The sequence below is a fragment of the Lynx canadensis genome, chromosome A2 (genome assembly GCF_007474595.2).
Source record: "Lynx canadensis isolate LIC74 chromosome A2, mLynCan4.pri.v2, whole genome shotgun sequence".
Taxonomy (NCBI): domain Eukaryota; kingdom Metazoa; phylum Chordata; class Mammalia; order Carnivora; family Felidae; genus Lynx; species Lynx canadensis.
The window spans coordinates 151064481-151086178 of NC_044304.2; the positions used below are offsets into that span (position 1 = coordinate 151064481).

At 43.4% G+C, this 21698-nt stretch overlaps 1 protein-coding gene across 1 annotated transcript in view; it reads right to left on the reverse strand.

The window, feature by feature from the left end:
- Positions 1-9716: 9716 nt before the first annotated feature.
- The window catches only part of MTPN (myotrophin), a 58728-nt gene continuing 46746 nt past the window's right edge, over positions 9717-21698 (reverse strand). Inside the window, exon 4 of the mRNA XM_030308509.2 lies at positions 9717-12967. Coding sequence (XP_030164369.1) covers positions 12881-12967 — 87 coding nt within the window. The 3' untranslated portion in view covers positions 9717-12880. The remainder of the gene's footprint in view (positions 12968-21698) is intronic.

The following is a 21698-nucleotide window of genomic DNA, read 5'->3' on the forward strand; positions in this document are numbered from 1 at the left end:
GATTTTATCCCCCTGTGTGCAACACTCTGTCATTTAGCAGGCGTATTAAATCGTGAATTTGACACTCAGTAGGTAATCTCTCAAAAAGTGAAATTTAATCAAATGAAAGCTCCTGGGCCAGAGGTATTAAGTTGACTCTAGAAGATCTCCTTCGAAGTCCTGCTTCCTGCATATTCTGTAATAAGTGTGTCGAACCCTTTTAAAAGATAATCCGCTGGGTCACACAACCAAAACAGGCGGTTGGTCTGATTGTCCTCAGAGATGAATTGTTCCCCACCCCCCTCCTCTGCACCATCAAAACACAGTGATATCTTCTGAGTGAAGAGTTGTGTTTTGTGTAGCAACTGGGCACCTGACGTCCAGGTTTCATTTGGGGTTTTTAGTCCTTATCGTTGTGAAAAGAGTTGCTACTATAATGACACAAAACGAGATGTAAACTCCTAGCTCTGGGAATGAGCTGAAATACAGGATTAGGTCATGGCATGTGGAGAAAAAAAAAATTGGTTATGGGGGGTAGGGGGCAAGGAGAAGACGAAAAATGAGTCTTGAGTGCTTCTCTGCTTAGCGTGAGGAGTAGATGCTAGAAACCCATCCTCCACAGGGCGATCAAGGACCACCTTCCTCCTTGTCCTCCCCTGGAGTGGGAGTGTTATTAGTTCCCTGTGGTGGAGGTTGGGCTGGAGTCTCCTGTGTGGTCCCACGAGGACGATCTAGAGAGCTCTGGAGCAGCAGCTCAGGGGGCTGCTGCTGGCTCTTGGTCCTTGAATGCTCCTGGTGCAGAGACGGCCTTCTTCCAGCATCAAGCGCGGCTCCCCACCCCATCCTGCGGGTGGGACCCTTAGAGGGGTGCCAGGCAGTGTCCCTGGAGGGCCGGCTCGGCATCTACTCTGGTTCCCAGTGCTGCTGTGATCCGCCTCCATCCCCTGTGTCTAGGCCTGCATCAGTGTTCCACGAGACCACAGACGGAAACGTGGAGGGAGAGTCTGACCCCTGGAGCTTGGCTCACCTGAGGCCAAAACGCTTCATTCGGGGGCACGAACACCATGAGAGGCGTGGACCTGAGCAAGCCCCAGGCGCCGCCCCCCCCCCCCCCCCCCCGCCAGGAGCAGGGTGGCCCTCTCCACCACCCCGCGAACGTGCTCCCAGCCAGCTTATTTCCTTCCAGCACCCCTCAGGATGTGTAGGGATTTCATGAGTAGATTCCGTGGTTTGGTTATGGTTGTTGTGTTTTCCTCTCCTCGTAGGAGGTAAGCCCTGCCCGGGCAGGAGTCCTGTCCGGAGTATTGACGCCCTATCTGCGGTGCCCACAGTGGTGCCACACACCTTTAGGCTACGCATGTGTGTTGACCGGCTGAAGGAGCTCGCAATTTAGAGAACGGATGATCCTCACTGCCTCCCTTGATAAAATTCATGCTGAGCTGAAATGGGCCCAGTTTGTTGCGTAGTTGGAGGTCTGGTCTCTTTGTTGGTTACGTCCCCCATGATGACGTCTCTCCTCCTTCTGACCAGTGGCTGTTTGCTCCCTTCTTGCCTCTGCACCAGAGGCATTTAGAGCTATCAGAGGCATGCATCTATATATTTATATCTATATCTATATCTATATCTATATCTATATCTATATCTATATCTATCTATATCTATCTATATCTATTTTGGCTTGTGGTTGGCATGCTGCTTTGAAATGATGCCTCAGGGATGCCTGGGTGGCTCAGTCGGTGAAGCGTGGACTGCAGCTCAGGTCATGATCTCAGGGTGTGTGAGTTCGAGCCCCACGTCAGGCTCTATGCTGTCTGTGCAGAGCCTGCTTCAGATCCTCTGTTCCCCTCTCTCTCTGCCCCTCCCCTGCTCATGCTCTCTCTCTCTCTCTTGAAATAAATAAACTAGAAAAGAAACAAAATGATTTCCCAGGTCTGGGTTGAGCCAGTATGCTTGGATACAGTGAAGGATCCTGCTTTCCAGCTGTCAGGCCCCCCACCCCTGCTGGCCAGCACGGAGGCATCCTCGCCTTCCTTGTGAGGGAAGCCAGCACTGGCTCACCCTGCAGCTTGGGTGGGAATCTCGGGGGAAGGCGCTGAGCCCTGGTGGCTCCCCTTTTTTCTCTGCTGTCCCCCGCCTTTCCAACCTCCCCACCCTGTGCCCTCCCGCCCACACCACTTAAACCGCTGCTTTCTTTTTTTGCCTTAAAGCTACTAACTTGGCACAGATATCTGACTCATGCCAGTAAATCCCCACCAGCCTCTTTGTCCAGGAGGCGAAAAGAAAAACCGGCAGGGACGTCAGAGACCCCTGTTCTGTCTGGGAAGAGAGGGATAAGGATTCTGTAGGTGCAGGAGTTTATTATTAAGAGCGCCTCAACTTTGCTGAACAGAAAGGCAAAGATTTTTTTCTCTTAATCTGTTCTTCCTTTCAAGAGTTGGAAAGAAAAGGAGATCCTCTGTCCCTAATGGTATTTAGTGTTTGCTGTGTGTGTGCGCATGTGCATAATTTTCCACTTGCTATTCAGACACCTTGTCTCGTCCCTAGGTGATGCCACAGACCCTACTCCCTTCAGCTAGGGTGTTGCGTCAGGTATCTATTCTGCATAAACAAAACACCCCGGAACCTGGTGGCTTAAAACCACCACAATTTGTTGGCACTTGTGCAGCTTGGACTGCGTTTAGCTGGAGGTCTTTGGGCTGGTCTCACCTGAGGTCACTCACATGCCTGGAAGTGAACGGCCCAAGATGGCCTCAGTCACATGAATGGTGATTAGCCGGGGCTGTAGGCTGGGACAGCTCAGTTCTCTGTGTGGCCTCTCCTAAAGGGTAACTCGGGACTTCTTCCTCATGCTGAGATCCAAGGGGGCAAACCCCAACTAGGAAGTACCTGTTGAAGCATCTTCAGGTTTCACATTCGCCCCATTTGGCCCGAGCAAGTAGCATGGCCAAGCTCAAGCATCAGCGTGAGGGGTTACAAGAGGCCATACGTCCTGGGAGGCATGATTCACTGGGGATGGTTACTGGAACCATCTATCACAGCTATAAAGAGATGCGTTCTTCATGGGCTTGACTTTTCAGTGGCTCCTACTGACCTATTACATTCTCTCATGACTTTGCTAATCACTCTATAACTAGGTCCTGTCCAAACCCGGAGGGTATTTCTCAACCTATTTCACCTAAACTTCTATCATCTGGAGTTGGCAAACCTTTTCAGCGCAGGACCGGACAGAAAATACTTGAGGCTTTGTAAGCCATAGGCTCTGTGCAACTAGTCCCTCTGCTGTTGAAGTGTGGAAGCAGCTGTATATATGTGTACTTGAATAGGGTACGGCTGTGTTCCAATAAAACTTTATTTATAAAAACAGGAAGTGTGCTAGGTTTGGCCTGTGGACTGTAGATTGCTGATTATTCATATCCTAATCTTGTAGATTGCCAAGAAAATGTACATTACACTCAAGTATTGCTGCCTCTCAAACTTGCAAATTGTCATCCTTGTAGAACTTGATTTCATCATGAGAAATGATTGATCAATGCATGTTACCTAATATTTCCCACATGACTGTTTAAAATCCAAAACCCGTTGTGTTTTTAAGTATCTTTTTGAGAACTTGGTAAAAACTGTTCACAGAATTGAAATGTCATGAGTTGGTTCCGTGAAGGTTGGAGAGGCAAAATAATAAGGTATAGGGAGTACAAAGTTTAGGCAGACTGCCTGAGTTCAAGCCCGGGCTCTACCATTCACTGGCTGTGTGACCACAGGCAAATTACTTAACTTCTCTGAGCTTTGGTTTTTTCCTCTGAAAATAGGGATGATGATAGTCCTACTTCATAGGGTTATTATGAACATTAAACATGTCTGTTCACATAAATACTTAGAATGGTGCTCAGATCATAGTAAATTGTCAGTTAAAATGGTGAAACAAACAACGAGATATCCTGAAACTAACTCCTTTAAGTGGTAGTTTTTTGATAAGCATAGGTATATGAAAGTTTCCAGGCTCATAGTGTTGTGGTATAACAAGGACTTGTAATTTTACCTTTAAGCTGTTAGAACCAAAACTCAGTAAGTCCCTGGATATAAAAATCAGTTCTATTTCTGTATAGAACAACTATCCCAAAAGAAAATTAAATCCATTTACAATAGTATCAAAGGGGATAAAATACTTAACCATGGAGGTGACAGACTTGTGTGCTAAAAACTATAAAAAATTGGTAGAAGAAATAACAAACACAGGACACCTCCTGTTGATTGACTGGAGGAATTAATAGTGTTAAAACGGGGACCAATCTTCCCAAAGCAACACATGGATTCAAAGCAATCCTTAACAAAATCACAATGATCTTTTTACAGAAATGTAAAAAGACTCCTAAAATTGATTTGGAGCTACCAAAGACCCTGGACAGCCAAAACAATTTTGAGTAAGAAGAACAAAGCAAGCGCTATTCCACTCCCTGATTTTAAGAAATATTGCAAAGCTATAGCAATCGGCAATGTGGTATTGGCATAACAACGTAGAGATCAATGGAACAGAATACAGAGCCAGCAATAAACCCTCGCGTATAGAGTCAACTAATATTTGACCAGGGGAGCCAAAACAGTCAATGGGGGAAAAGTCTCTTTGTTAAAGGATGCTGGGGAAAATTGGATATCCACACGAAAGATAATGAAATTGGACCCTTGTGAACAAAAACCAGCTCACAGTGGATTGAAGACTTAAATGTAAAGCCTGAAACAAAAGACTCTTAGAAGGAAGCAGGATAAAGGTTCTGACACTGGGCCAGACAATTATTTCTTTTGGCACCAAAAGCACAGGCAACATAAAGCAAAAATAAAATGGGATCACATCAAACTAAAAAGCTGCTGCACAGCAAAGGGAGTCGTCGTCAAAGCAAAAAGGCAACCTATGGAGTGGGTGAAAATATTTGCAGACCATTTATCTGATAAGGAGTTAGTAGCCAACGTATATAAAGAACTCCTATATCTCAACAGCAATAAAACCAAGCAATTGAATTTAAAAAATAAGACCTTTTCTGGCCAAAAGACAATTCCTTCTAAAGAAGACCTACAAATGGCCAACAGGTATGTGAAAAGGTGCTTCATGTCACTAATCCTCAGGAGAAGGCAAATCAGAACAACAGTAAGTTATTGCCTCCTTTACGGTTGGTTATTATATCTATAGAAAAAAATAACAATGGACAAGTCTTGGGGAAAGTGGGGAAAACGATGCTCTTGGTGGTGGGAAAGTAAATTAGTACAGCCACTATGGAAAACAATGTGGAGGTTTCTCAAAATACTAAAACTAGAATTAACATTTAATTCAGCTGTGGAGAGCAAGATGGAGTCACTCATGTCAAGCAGGGACCTAAGCAGCCAAGGGCATAGCAGCTAAGACCTGTTATCACCAAAACCTGCACAGGCTGAAGGCCCCCAGAACTGGTAACCATCAAAGCCAGGAGAGCCTGGAAGAACTGAGGGCTGGTAATCATGAGGACCAGAAGAAGTTTGCAAAGGCCCAAGGCTGATTAAACCCCTTTAAGAAGGGATGGTTTCAGCAGCATGCATCACCTATTGTCGGACTGTCAGACTCTTGATGTGTACTCTTCCACATCTGATGGCCCTAAAGAGGCCGCCGCTGCTTAAGGCTCTGCCCAACTGGTCTGTGAACATAGTAAAGATTCTCCACTGCTTGAACAGAATAAGCAGTGAGTGCCGAGAGCTGACCGGGAAGCAGACAGGGTCCTTACCTCAGGGAACACTCATAGACTGACCTTGAGTTTGCTTTGTTAACTTCTTATGCCTCACCGTATCTTCTTTGTTCAGTGTGACTTCACGTTGTAGTTGTTGCAATGTGTACGAAGCCAAGTTGTAGGTCATTGAGTCGGGAATCTTGAGTCGGCTTTATAATTATGTTAACCTTACTTCATGACTGAATAAAGCTGCCTTGGTGGAAAGACACAATTTGTGTAAGTGCCTTCATAGTGTACAGGGGATGCCAGCAATCTTATTTCTGGGTGTATATCTAAAGGGGTTGAAATCTAGCTCTTAAAGAGCTCTCATCTGCATTCCTGTGTTCACTGCAGTATTATTCACAGTAGCCAAGCTTGGCCAACATCCTAAATGTCAACAGGCAAATGGGTACGGAAAACATGGTAAAGATGGACAACGTCCCATTACTCAGCCTTCAAACAGGGTGTCCAAATAGACCTTGAGAGCATTCTGCTAAGTGAACTAAGCCAGACAAAGAAGGACAAATACTGCATGGTCTAACTTACAATAGACTCGTAGAGGGTGCCTGGGTGACTTGGTTAAGAGGGTGACTCTTGACCTCAGCTCATGATCTTGTGGTTTGAGTTTGAGCCCCTCATGAGACTCTACGCTGACAGCATGGAGCTTACTAGGGATTCTCTCTCTCTCTCTCTCCCTCCCTCCCTCCCTCCTTCTCTGTCCCTCTCCGTTGTCCCTCCCTCTCCATTTCTGTCTCTCTCTCTCCAATAAACAAACTTAAAAAAAAAAAAAAAAGACTTAGAAGCAGAAATCAGAATGGCAGTTGCCAGTGGCTGGGGTAAGGGACAATGGAGTGTTGGTTTCTTAGTCTTCCATTTTAAAATTACTGTGAGTACTGAGTAAGGCAATGGGGTGTAAAAGAAAAAAAAAAGTCCTTGGCACAATGCCTAGCTCCTAACTTGCATACAATAAATGTTAAAGAATTTAGTTGTGAAATCAGCATAGACCTGAGTACTTTCAAGCCTATTTATTTTGAATGTTAAAAATTTTTTTTCATGTTTATTTACTCGGAGGGAGGGAGAGAACAGTGGAGGGACAAAGAGAGAGGGAGACCTAGAACCCAAAACAGGCTCCAGGCTCTGAGTTGTTAGCACAGAGCCCAATGCAGGTCTTGTACCCATGAACCGTGAGGTCATGATCTGAGCCCAAGTTGGCCACCCAGGCGCCCCCCCCTCCCATTCCAGCCTATCGAAAAGCAGACCAGACGAGAAAATCCTAAGCATTGGCAACATGGCCAGACTGGGCAGCTGCAGCAGATGGCGTGAACGCTTGGAACAAGTTAGAGTTCAGGCAGCGACACACAGATCCTAATACATTTTCCGACTTTGTAGTAAAACCTCAGAAAAATGATGGTTCTTACAAAGGTTTTAGGGGCCCCTGGGTGGCTCCTTTAGTGGAGCATCTGGCTTTGGCTCAGGGCATGATCTCATGGTTGGTGGGTTCGAGTCCCACATCGGGCTCTGTGCTGACAGCTGAGCCTGGAACCTGCTTCGGATTGTCTCCCTCGCTCTCTCTGCCCCTGCTTGCGTGCTCTCTCTCTCTCAAAAATAACTAAAATCTTCTTTTTGTTGTTGTTTTAATGTTTATCTAGTAGTATCGTCAAAACCACCCAGCGATCAGGAGTTGTCTATGCATGATTTTCCTTTGTGTAAGAAGATGCTGTGGCCGTGAATGTTGCCAGACGTGTGACCCATCATTCTATCCAAACCGTGTAGATAAGACTATCTTCTGCTGCAGCTACTGAAAGCACAGAAGTTGCTAGGGTGGCCAGACCATCCTTTGTTTCGCTTCTCTATTTATAGCTGTGCTTTAGTATAGGCCACAATGGCTCAGTGACCTGCATTTGATCCCATGGTCAGCATTTCCTCGATGAATCATGGTCACTGTAAGATTTGTCTTAATTTCATTGATTTGGGTTTGAGGTTACCAGTAGCACTTATAAGGCTACTTGGCCAGTAGTTAGGTAGGTACAAGGACGCTTAAGTGTAGCCCCAGGGTCCTAACAGCCATCCTTCAGTCAGGAGTGACTGAAACAGAGCTTATTTCATATTTGTGTAATGGCTTGACGTTAGTAGTTCCAGAACAAATAACACTCGATGTCTACCAGGTGGCAGGTGCTGTGAAAGCTGCTGATCACTTTTATTCTCAATCGGTAATTCTGTTTCAATGAAATAAGAGCCTTGAAGGAAAATACCCTCTGGCCGATGCGTGATGATCTGGCTAGCGTCTGGGAAAGATTGTTAACGGTGAACAGACAATGGTCGTCTGGGAAAGATTGTTAACGGGGGGCTGTTCCGGAGCCAGCGAGCACCCACGGCAGAGGAGCGTCCGTGTTCACAGTGCCGATGCCAGCACAGGGCACGGGGGTTGAGAAAGCGGGACTTGGCCTCCCGGTGTGGAGCTCTCCTGCTGTAGGGCTGACGGGCGGAAACCAGCAGGGACACCCCTAAGTGGGGCATCCCCAGTGATTGGCAGTGTGGCGAGCCCAAGATATGGAGACTCCAGACCCATGTTCCCAAATGCCTTGCATGCCTCCTCAACCCTCTGTGGAGTTGAGGGAGGAACGTGGGCAGAATTCAAGCAAGTCCGTCATGGGGACTCTGACCCTGGGGAAATCCTATCCACAGCAACTGACAGGACATCCGGTGGGGAAAAAAATCCCTAATGGTCATTCGCCTCAGTGTTGTCATTGTAGCAGCCCTTGTTACATCCTACCCTCACTACTTCTGCCCAGAGTGTAGCTTTGAAGCTCATCCTTGCAGAACTGTGGCCACCCACGAACTTCCTATGTCTCACGTGTTGAAGGTTTCCATTTGCTTCGTCCCTAGGAAGCCACTCTGATGACCTCCCATTTATAGGCTTTTAGACAATTTGTGGTCTTTCACCGTGGTCCTCACACTCCAGTGTGCATCAGAATCACCTGGAGGATTTGTTACAACATGGACGGATGGGCTTGGCCCAGACTGGCATTTGGTAGGCCTGGGCTGGGCATTTGAATCAGGTTGAGGTGATGTCGCCAGGCCAGGGACATTTTGAGAATCACTGGTCTTGTAGAAGTAAAAACAACAAAAACCCTTGTAACCCATCTGACTCCGTGCTGGAGTCCTGTGATAGCTGATCTCTAATCACAAAAGATTTTCATAATAACTCGAAGTGTCTCCCATTGACTAAAAATCTATACTAGATTCAAACACTTAGATGAACCCCAATTCTTAAAACGGAAGTTTCATGGATTAAAAATATCTGTGAACGCTCCCACCTACAGCCACCTGCTACCCCCCACTGAAACCTCAGTCAGCAACCTAAACCTTCTGAAAGATAGCTTTTGCTTCACTTAGCAACCTCGTGTATTACTACTCAGACCATTTCAAAAGTAAAATACGCAGTAGTCTTAGGTTGTTGACAAGATTACTACAGAACCCAACTAGAGATAATCTTGATGGGTTTTTTGAGGTTCAAAGTGCTTTAACGCTAAATCAGAACATTGTTCTGAGAAGTACTCTAAGGAAGTGCTCACGGTCAAGGAAGTTTGGCAAATGTGAACCACCGGGATATGCAGGGACTTAAGGAGCATACGAAAGATGGGCGTGATTTCCCATGACCCGGTTTTCCTTCGCACCTGGTCAGATCCTGGTGCTCTAGAGGATACTGGCTGTACCTTGCTTTAAGAAAGCCGGGAGGATTACCGAACATTTGTAAGTGAGACGGTCTGTATCAGGAGACAGAAAAACAAAACTTCCACATGAGTAGTAACTCTACTTCAATTAAATCTTTCCTATGTCTTAGTTTCTTTCCACTTAGTTTTTTCTAGAGGTGGGAGGCAGGGGGAAATTGAGATGACTCAAGAGTTAGAGTCAGTCACAGGACCTGTACAGTGGTACAGGAGCCTGGCAAAGAAAGGCCCTGGTAACCGAGGCGGGGGTGGGGGTGTAAAAATGCTGCTGACGCGTTCCTTGTAGCACAATTCAAGTTTATTCCATTTGTTCTTGCAACACAAAACTTAAACACAGTATTATTTAGCATTCGGATGTACATGGACTAGGATAATATGAGAAACCCAACTGTGTCAAAAGTATTACATTGTGGGGGAAAAAACGAACTCAAATATATCAAAATGCACAAAGCACTAGTCTTCCTCCATTACTGCTTAGAAAGATATGATTGTTTCTCCATTTACAAAATAGAATCAGGACGATTTAAATTCTTAAAATTTTGCATGCAAAACACTGCAATTGCTTATGTAGGAGGGCACTCTCCCCAGCTTCTTCTATACACAATCGAGTACACAATATTGCATGAAGTAAAGAGCAGCTCAGTTGAAGTTTTAGGAAAAAAAAAAAAAGTACATAGAGATTTGAGGATCCATTATTGAGGGGAAAGAAATCAACGAGGAAAGGGCCTTACTTGCCTGCAGCTCGCACCCACTGTACCCAACTACCTCTCCTCTGTGCCCCACTGGCTGTGGAAAGTGAGCGACGCATAGAAGAGCTACTTGGGGATTCTCGGGTGCTGTGCACCAACTCTGGGTCTGCGGATGCAGGTCCGAAGCTGCAAGGGCGAATTTGTTAGTACACTACCGTGAACAGGCACACCACCTGTTTTTACTTGATCTAGTGCATACAAAAGGACTCCATACAAAACTACAGAACATGCAAGGTTTTTCTTGAGATGTTAAATATTCAGTGGAGAACAAAACTTACTTAACCTTCTACTAATGCATGTAGTACCAAAAAGCAGACATGATTTTAGCTTCCTTTACTCAAAAAATGAACATTAAGTGTTGTGAATTTCTCTGCCAAGTGGTTCAGAAATACATTATAAATAAACTAGTTAAAAAAAAATGGTCAACCATCTTGGCCAGTCTATTCTATGTTTATGTTATTTCTCAAGCAATTGCTCCAAAACCATGGGGCTTCTGAAATGGCTGAGAAAGAAGAGGGAAGGCGGGGTAGCCTCTACTGCACTACAAGAAACGCAGGCTCAACTGTACAAAGAAGCACATGGTCTCCACACCTGATGACGGGAGAGAGCAGACCAGGTTTAGGAACGATAGGACAGTGCACTCTCTGCAACAGCCAACTACCACAGGTTTGAAAGGAAAGGTGAAAATTCTAGAGGGTAAAATCCAAGCCTTTCCATAGCATTCTGCCAAGAGGTGAAAACAAAGATACCAAAACACCTTGTTGCTACCAACTGATAAAGTGCCCTCCATCTTCAATGAGGATAGGTCTGTTTCCGCTCAGTGATGTTATAAAGTACTGTTTACTGACTTTGACTCCAACGCGAATAGGCTGCGTTGAGAGTGGAGAATTAGCCAAATATATCAAAGTATTTAAACCACCATTTTGTTTGTGATTGTTTTCTTGGATGCAGGAAAATTACAGGGTTAGGTTAGTTGTAAGCGTAAAAGCCACAGGATTAAAAAAAAGTCCACGGGGGAAAAATACACACGCACGCATGCACGTGCATGCACGAGAGCGCACGCACACACACCCACACACACCCCCCCCCACACACACACCCATAAATCCACACCCTAACAAACCAATCAGCAATCGATCAGTAAGATTTGTTATTAGCTGGCGATTCTTGATAGTAGTTTAACCCTGTTTTAGAATGCTACATTACCTTAAAAAATCATCATGAATTCTTTGTTATCCACAATCTGAATAGAAGTCCCTAACCCAACCCCCCCCTTTAAAAATTTGAGGTACATTCAATTATTGCATGATTTGGCTAAGGAAAAAACCCTAACATTTTTAGCAAGCTTTTATGGATGGCAAGTCAAAGGAATCAATACTTTAAATGCAGGATAGCAAATTTAAGGGTACATGTTTTAATTACTTGCACTGCTCATGGAATAAACCTTGGAACATGTGTCTGAATACTTCCTGCAGGTCTTAACACCCATTTTAGGGCACTGCATTTTAAGAACACGGAATACATTTTGCAGATGTCACACTTAATGTGATGAATGGTTTAGAAAACAAAAATAGATCATGTAGGTGGGTTGGCAGATGTTCAGCAGAAGCCTATCGACAACTTGGGGAAACCTGGTAACAAGCGTATTTTTGAAGGGACGGGGCTCAACTTGTCCAGATTGTAAATCTCACCCCAGTGACAGCTTTGGTGCAGTGAGCAATCAGCATCCAAGGTGGGTCTGAGAGAGGATTTCCAAAGAATGTTCCTTGATTCTCCAAACATAACCGAGGCCAATCCATTCAAAGAGCAAATGAAGAAAATCCGTAGGTACTAAGACAACTGTTCTCTGTATGACACTCACAGGCTATGGCTATGACTCTATGTTTAAATCCCCTTTTACTACCAGCAGGAGTTTGAAAGTGTTTGAATGCTCTAAAAACGTCTGAATCTAGAGGAGAAAAAAAAATATGCACACTGGAATGATTTCTCCTTTAGGCTTCCAAAATTTAAGATTTTATAAATAAAACTAGTCAGTTTTATCTAAAGACACATGACACCCATGTGAAAGGGGAGAGGAAATCCAAAGTTGAGTCATCCAGCAATTTAGGAGTGTGCCCCCTCACCTTAACTGAGCTCCCACGTAAAGCTGAAAGTCGCCGAGGGAAGATTTGGTCGCCGACCACGGGCAGCGCTCTGAACTCCGCCAGGAGGCCCCCAGGAGAGTGCGTCTTAAGGCAGAAGGCTAGAGCCGATTGCTGATCTCAGCACCCAGAGTTACGTCACAGCAGCCGCCGCTGCTCGCACAGTTAGGGCTGCACACACGGAGAGCCGGCCTTGGGATAGTCAGACCCTCGACACAACCTAATGAATAAACTAGCTAGGGAGCTGAAAAGGTCAAATGTTACTGGCGTATTTTGTCTTGGCTCTCCCTTGGGAATGAGCGGTATATTTTGTTGGAAATGGAAAAGAGACGGACTTGATCAGGAATCCGAGTAAAAGCCTGATCACGGTTTTCTCCTCTCCTCCAAAACATGTTTTTTTCTGGTAGTCTGATTTGTTATGAATTTCTCTCTCCCCTCACCCCTCGTAAAGTATTTAGCTGAAGAAGCTGGCAGATAGAGAGTGACAGACAGACAGGCAGCAGTGTGAGGCCACAGGAGAGCCCTTCTTCCAGAGCTGTCAGCCCATCCGTCCATCACTGAAGAAGAGCTTTGATTGCCTGGTTGTCAGTGGCTTCAAAGGCAGTTAGTCCGTCTGGACCTTTCACAGACTTATCAGCACCCTGAAAAGAGAGGGAAGAGCGTTAATACTAAATGAGTCCCCCGTGACAGAAGAGAACTCCATTACCTGCACAGGCTAATGTTTATGTCCAGAATTAATAATCCCCAAACTAATGGAGTGCCTTCTACTGAAGAAACCCCCCCTCCCCCAAGTACTTGGCTAGGTTGTAAGATGAAGTGGTAAAAATACCAAATTATTTTTTGGGCACTACGAACTGTAAGTTACAAACACAACTTGCCAAGAACAGGCAATGACTGCCTTTCATTTTATACTACCATGCACCCATTAAGCTTTAAAAGATCATCTCTGTCTATAATATACAACAGTGGGGAGGGGAGCTGGGTGGCCCAGCTGACTTCGGCTTAAGTCATGATCTCATGGTTTCTGAGTTCGAGCCCCAAGTTGGGCTCTCTGAAGGCAGTGCAGACCTTGCTTTGGATCCTCTGCCCTGCCCCCTCCCCATATCCCCTTGCTTATTCTCTCTCTGTCTCAAACAAAAACAAAAATGGGGGAATCACTTTCGCTAAAGAAGAAAGTATTACTGTGACAAAATTGTTTTTCTTTGTAACACTTTGTGGAGAGTGCATGAATATGGCACATTTCTAAAATTCAGAGCTTACAAACCATTTATTTTAGACACAATCCTAAAGAACACTGTGTAATATTGGTCATTATGTTTACAAAAACTGAGCAGTAAATGACTGCTATGTGGGCTATGGAAGGAGGTCCCTTCTGTACCCTAGGGAAATCCTCTCCAGCCTGCTCCAAAGCTTTACCTGGAGAGTGTGGCTCTGGAATATTTCACTTGGAACACCGCATTTCAGTTTTGAGACTGCATACACACACACACACACATACACACACACCTTTGTGTCTGTTGTTTTAGCTGCTTTACTAGAATGAAGCTCCGTGGGAGGGTGAATCCATCTGTATTCATTACCGCTGGGTTCCCAATACCTACAAAAGTGCCAATCACCTGGGGGGTGAATTTGCTCCCAAGCCAGGTCAGAACTTTTTAAACTCCCAGAGACCCCAATATTCCACCATCCAGGGGTTCTCCTCGCTAGTTACAGCCCCAACCAGTGTTTAGTCATCAACCAGCCTCTAGCGTCTCACCTTTCTCCTCCTGCCAAATCTCCACTGTTCTTCTGTAAGACCTACAGAATTCTCTAAACTTGGTAGAAATGGTCACTTAGAGACCAACTCTAGTCAAGCCCAGGGGTCTCTTCTCCCATTTATGTCTCACTGCTCTAGTCGTAGGGCCCCCTCATCATGTCGTTATACATCTTGGGTTCTATACAAGATGCCTTCCCCCTTTGCTCGGACAGCCACTCATTCAACAAATATTTAGGGAATGTGTAGACACTTTGTAAGGAGCAGGAGAATCAAAGAAAACCAAGATAGTCTGGCAGTCTGACTAGTGGGAGACAGACACATGAACCACTGTGACAGAGGGGGACAAGAATAAGAGTGATCTGTTAACCACAATGGGATGTGCTAGGAGGATGTAAGGGAAAAAGGTTTCCTGGAGGAGGTAATGCTTGAGCTGAGTCTCGATGAATCAGCACAAGTTGATTAGGTAAGCCAAGAAGGAGATGGCATTCTAGGAAGTGTTAGTTAAATTGTTGTAAAGTCCTCCCCAATACGATTGTAACAGTTTCTGTTTCCTCATTTTGTAATTGAACTTAACCACTTAACCGCTTGGTGGAACACAGCCGAACTCCTAGTCAACTGGGAGAGAAATGTGTGGGTGAGAACTTCGATGGGGTAAGTCCTCCACAGGTTGTGCAGCAGTAATTGGGACCGCTCTGTTCAAACCGTCTCCCTTCCCAGATGCTGTCATGATTAGCATTATAAACTATAATCGGGCACTAACAAAAAGTTAAATATTATAGCGAACATCTGTTGCACTTTAGCGGCCAGAGTTCATTTCCCTTCTTCTGAAAACAGCATCCGGATTTCATTTTGGGGAATCCTTTGTCCCCACTGTGTGGAGTCCTGGGACTATGTAACTCAAGGTGCCATGTACTTTCCTCACCGTGGAGTGTCAAAGATTTACCTGACACACGCAGGACTCTCACTTCTGAATTCTGAATCTTGACTGGAGATCAAAAGAGAGAATAAAAAGAGCTCACTTCTTGGGTGGCATAACCCGAAAGAGACCACTGAGGACTTCCTGCCATCTGGAGTCCTGCAGCTGCCATCTTCCCGCCCCGGTGAGCCTGGTCCTCCAGCTTTCCTGTTGGTTCTGGACTAGTCTTAAAAAATGCCTGATATCTACCTGTTAATTTCTGCCATTTGCAACAACGAAAAAATCTAGCTGATTCACCGAAGTCACTTTCCCCCCTAATTTTAATAGACCCATCACAGAACTCAGAATATACAAAAACCCAAAAAACTCGTAAGTCTGTAAGACACTTCTGTTAACATTTTACTGTTTGTCTACACTTTTGTTCTAAAAATAAGCATATGCTGAAAACGTATGTCTTTTAAACATAAATGAGGAACCCTAGAAGAACTAGAGTGACTACATATCAGACAACAGAAACTTTAAAATTAACCAGTATTATTACAAAGATGGGCATTTCATAAGATAAAAGGTTGACCATTCAAATTTCAAAAATGAAATCGAGAAAACAGTTCCATTTATAATAGCATCAAAAAGAAAAAAATACTTAGGAATAAATTTAACGAAGTCAAACCAGTTCTGAAAAAGACGAACCAGTTTTGTCAATGTGGATACGAAAATTAATTTTTTTTAGTACTTAATGCAGTTACTAAAAAACTTACATAAATTGGTGTATTTGATTTGAAGAAACTGTTTTTAATCATTTGGTTTTAATTCTAGTGATGATTTTCATAGCTCTCAATAATATACTCAGGGTACTATTTGCATTATTAACTTTAGATACTACCTTCTTACTTCCTGCTACATGGGTGAGGCTTTAGCTCACCACCACCTTCTTCTCCAGACCCTCCCAATTTCTTGTATTTAAAACATCAATTTCTCTTTCTTCATAAATTTAAATGACATTTTTAACTTTTTATAACTCTTATTTTTTTGAGAGTGTGCACATGTGTGCGCATGGGGGTTGGGGGAGGAGGGGCAGAGGGAGAGACTTTCAAGCAGGCTCCACGCTCAGCATGGAGCCCCACACGGGGCTTGATCTCAAAACTGAGATCATGACCTGAGCCAAAGTCAAGAGTCTGACTAGTTGAGTCACCCAGGTGTGACCAATGACACTTATTTAAGCCTTTATTTCTCGTTCCATCAGTTCTGACAGTATCTCATCCCTCTGTAAGATTCTCTGCCTTCCCATCACTCCTTCTATCTCTTAACTTGCCAGCTTTTTTATTTTGTCAAGACGAGCTTTTATATCCTGTTCTGTAAAAAGTTTCTTTTTTAGCCTTTATAGTCACCGTGATGTATATTACATCCCCAGGACTCTTTATCTTTCAACCGTTAAGTTTGTATCTTATGACGACCTTCACCCATTTCGCCCACTGCCCCAAACCTCCCACTTCTGGCAACCACCGGTCTGTTCTATGCACCTATGAGCACAGGATTTTGTTTCCTTAAAGATTCCACACACACGTGACATTATATAGTATTGGTTCTCTCTCTATACTATGGTCTGACTTATTTCACTTAGCATAATGCCCTGAAGGTCCATTTATGTTGCTGCAAATGGCAGACTTTCCTTTAATGGCTGAATAATAATATTCCTGTGTGCGTGCATTACAGATCACATTTTCTTTATCCATTTATTTCTCGATGGACACTCAGGTTGTTTCCATGTCTTGGCTACTGTCAACAATGCTGCACTGAACACAGGGGTTGTGGGGATCTTTTCAAGATGGTGATTTCACTGCCTTCAGATACATACCCAGCAGCAGAATTGCTGGATCATGCGGTAGTTCTATTTTTAATTTTTTTGAGGAACTCCCATACTCTTTTCCATAGTGGTTACACCGATTTACATTCTTACAAACAGTATGCAAGGGCACCCTTTTCTTCATATCCTTGCTAACGCTTCTTATCTTCTTGATGACAGCCATTCTAACAGGTGAGAGGTGGTATCTCATTGCAGCTTTGATTTGCGTTTCCCTGATGACTAGTGAAGCAACTTTACGTGTACCTGCTGGCATGTGTGGCATCTTTGGGAAAAAGTTCAGGTCCTCTATCTGTATTTTATTCAGATTTTTTTTCTTCTATTGAGTTATGGGAATTCTGTATAATGTTTTGGATATTAACCCCTTATATACATCATGATCAGCAAATATTTTCTCTTTCCATAGGCTGCCTTTTCATTTTCTTAATTTCCTTTGCTGTATGGATGCCTTTTTGTTTGCTGCAATCCCATGCATTTATTTTTGCTTTGTCGTCTCTGCTTTTGGTGTCAAATCCAAAAAATCACTGCCAACGCAAATGTCAAGGAGATTATTAACCCCTGTGTTCTCTTCTAGATGTTTTATGATTTCAGGTCTCAATCCATTTTTAGTTGGTTTTTGTGCAAGGTGTAAGATGGTTGTCCAGTTTCATTCTTCTTCATGTGGCTGTTTGGTTTTCCCAGCACCATTTATTGAAGAGACTGCCATTTCCACACTGTATATTCTCGGCTCCTGTGTTGTAAATTATTGACCATATAGATACGGGTTTATTTCTGGGCGCTCTATTCTGTTGCACTGATTTTTATGCTAACACATTACTGTTTTAAATTCTATAAGCTTTATAATGTTTTGATCACGAAGTGTGAGGCCTCCAGCTTTATTCTTCCTTCTCAAGAGTGCTTTGGCTATTGGGAGTCTTTTGTCGTTCCACATATAAAGTCTGGGATTGTTTGTTCTGTATCTGTGAAAGTACCACTGGATTTTGGGGTTGCGCTGAGTAGATCACTTTGGGTTTTATGTAAGTTTTAACAATGTAAATTAATTTTATTCTCTCAGACAGTCTAGTGCTAAGAGTATCAAAGTTGGTAGGATCATTCTATCCTGTAAGATCATTTAAGGATGTAGGTCCCTTTTCCCATGTTATTGTCCTCATCATCTGGTTGAAGCTCACCTCTACATTTGTCTCCACCATAATTAATCTTTTCCTACAGACTTGTCCCTTTTTCAGTATTTTTTATAATGATAAAGACCACCATCATCTTCTGGAAAATGTGCGGACTCCATGTAGTTCTTGCTGCTTCGCATGTCATCAATCACCAAGTCTTTTTTTTTTTTTTCAATATATGAAATTTATCGTCAAATTGGTTTCCATACAACACCCAGTGCTCATCCCAAAAGGTGCCCTCCTCAATACCCATCACCCACCCTTCCCCCCATCAACCCTCAGTTTGTTCTTGGTTTTTAAATTTTTTTTTTTAACGTTTATTTATGAGACAGAGACAGAGCATGAACGGGGGAGGGTCAGAGAGAGGGAGACACAGAATCTGAAACAGGCTCCAGGCTCTGGGCTGTCAGCAGAGAGCCCGACGTGGGGCTCGAACTCATGGACCACGAGATCATGACCTGAGCCAAAGTCGGCAGCCGAACCGACTGAACCACGCAGGCGCCCCTGTTCTCAGTTTTTAAGAGTCTCTTATGCTTTGGCTCTCTCCCACTCTAACCTCTTTTTTTTTTTTTCCTTCCCCTCCCCCATGGGTTTCTGTTAAGTTTCTCAGGATCCACATAAGAGTGAAAACCTATGGTATCTGTCTTGCTCTGTATGGCTTATTTCACTTAGCATCACACTCTCCAGTTCCATCCACGTTGCTACAAAGGACCATATTTCATTCTTTCTCATTGCCACGTAGTACTCCATTGTGTATATAAACCACAATTTCTTTATCCATTCATCAGTTGATGGACATTTAGGCTCTTTCCATAAATTGACCAAGTCTTTAGAGGAGACTATTCTTAACATTTCTCATATGTCCTTGCAGCCACGACATTCAATAATTTCCTATCTTTTTTCACTTCTTACACCATTTTAATTCAGACTCCATACATCTGTTTGGGTGATGTTCGTTAAAATCCAAGTCTGATCACACGACTACTCACCTACCAAAAAAGTCTTAATGGCATCCTCAAAGAAGAGAATGAAAATAAATAGTATGACACAAGGCATAATCTGCTCACTACTGACCTCTCTAGTCCTATTTCTTGTTAAATCCTTTATAGTGAATGCTGTAGCTGTGAGCTTGCTTTTTTTTTTTTTTTTTTTTACCTTACCCTAACGTTGCAGGGTCTCTCTGTGTCCCTGTGACTTTTCTCACATTGTTGCTTCTCTTTAGAATGGTACCCCACTTCTCTATTAGATTCCCGGACAAAAGTGTCTAAGATTCAGCTCGTCAAATGCTTTTTATAAATTACATGACAGGTGCTTTATGAATCATGGTGCCTGAAGTTGTAATGGCATTCTTACTCAAAACACACTATCCCCTTGACCCCTAGGACCACACTTGACCTCTTCTGCCTTCAGATCCCTACTATGTCACATATAAATTCCTGCCACAGCAATCACAACACTTCAATGCGCTTGTTTTAGGTCTTTCTCTCCCCCTACTAGACTAAATACGTTGAAGCAGGAACCAAGCTTGTAAGTCTTGGGATTCCCAAGGCCTTACAGAGGATCAGTAACAGGCGGTCAATAAACGTTTATTAAATTAATTGATAAAGATAGGGAATATACATACACACTAAGGGAATGGAAGAAACAAAATTATTCGTTACAAATTACTATAAGCAGATCAACAAAGTACTGCCACTGTGAACAGGTTGCTCATTAGGCATAATATATAAAATGTTTAATTATCTTCAGGTAATTTCAACACTGGAGACCCTTCAGTTCTGACATCTGATTAGAGAATCAGGACTAGGCTCATCTGCCTATATTTAGAGCAGGATTCAGGTGACTAACGTTTCCTGAAGAAGGAAATGGTCATTATGGCCAAGTGGCCCAAGTACACAGGCAGGCCGTTTACCATTCTAGGGAGTAAAAGCTTTAAGACATTACAAGTAACTTCTTGATCTTGAAAAGTCACAGGCTTAGATAATCAAGTATTACTTGATAGTAAAGTGTAGAATACAGGGATTGTAAAAAAAAAAAAAAAAAAAAAAAGTTCTGCTATCTCTGTCCTTGAATAGAATAGTCTACAAGGTAGCTAGCTAAAAACATAAAAATTCAGCAACCGTGGTATGGACAGTCAACTCACTTCTGGAAAGTTCATTAGAATCAAACACAAAATGAATGCCTGAATGAATATAGCATGTTTCCTTTTATCTGATATTACAGGTCTCATAAGGACTCTGAAAATTCAAAAAGGAACAAAAAAGTGCTTTGTCCTCCCCCTTTCACCACCTGAGTTGAACGTACTCAACTGTTCCATTCTCTGTGAAGACCCGAATTTCCCAGGCAGTTGGCTCTCCCCTCCCCTGTATATCTCTGGCACTTGCTGATTCTACTTCAAAGTAGATACTGGGGCTTGGCTCAGCTGGTGTCCAGTGCACCCCCTTCTTCCTGGCTTTCCTCTGCTACAGAGGTGGGAGAGAAACTGAATCCTGAATCCCCAGACTCCCTCAGAGCTACACAGGGCCATCTGACACCAATTCGGTCTCCCCTATGGAGGGCTTTCCTGAAAAGCAAAGAGTCCTTAGCTCTCTTCTCCTGCTCCCATCCAAAACACAGACGCGATGCCTAGAGGTTCAGCAGTCCTCTTGTGACCCTAAGACAGGGAAGATGGAGGAGAAGGGAGTGTGGGACGTTGATGCCCAGCCTCGGACTGCATCCCTTCAGACATCTTATTATGAGTCATTTTCTTGTTGAAATCACTGTGGTAGTTTTGGTTATAGCTGGACTCCATTTCTTTTAAGGCTCTTACCACAGTCTGTTAATTAGGTTAACAGACCTGTCCCCCACCCCCCCCCAAATTAGGTGGGGCTCCATGAGGGCGGGGGTCTTGTCATATTCATCTCTGTACCCTTACCACGTAGGATGACGCCTGGGATACAGCAGATGCTTAACAAAAATTTACATGTGGGTCACAGTGCAAATGAGTATTAGTAACATCAGTCACCCTCAGTGATCACATATATTCACCACATTCAAAGGAAAAACTACCTTTTCTACCATCTTGTGTATATATGCACCAAAGCTAGTCACTGTTAGAATACTGTAAATTCCTTATTTTGAATCGGTCAATTCATACACATTTTAGAACTGTCTTGAGATACTGCTTCTCAAGAATTATCTCATGATTTGGGGCATCTGTTCATAGTTACACTGTAGTATGATAAGATGCTCAGAACCTGGGAACTTTCAACTGTTGGAATACACATTTAAATATTACCATTACTAGAGAACTTACACAATTCAATTCTGGAATCTACTAAAAACAGTAACATTTAAAAAATTATTCAAATACCTACATTTACACATGTCGTATAATGTTATTTACTGGTACAGGATTTAACCGTGCATTTAATTTACATATTGATACAGGTACCAGAGTAAAGAATATTTCTGGGCACCCCAAAAACCTAATACAATACTCAACACAGTGAACGTTAGGTTTCTTAAATTTTGTAGCAGTTTTGAGTTTTTAACCTAATACTACATATATATCATCTCATTTTATCCTCACAGCAGCCCTGTAAAGTAGGCACTGTTATCTTTTTAATAGAGATTTAATTTAAGATCAGAGAGGTTAAGAAACTTCCCCAAAGTCAGTCAGCAAGTTATGGTAACT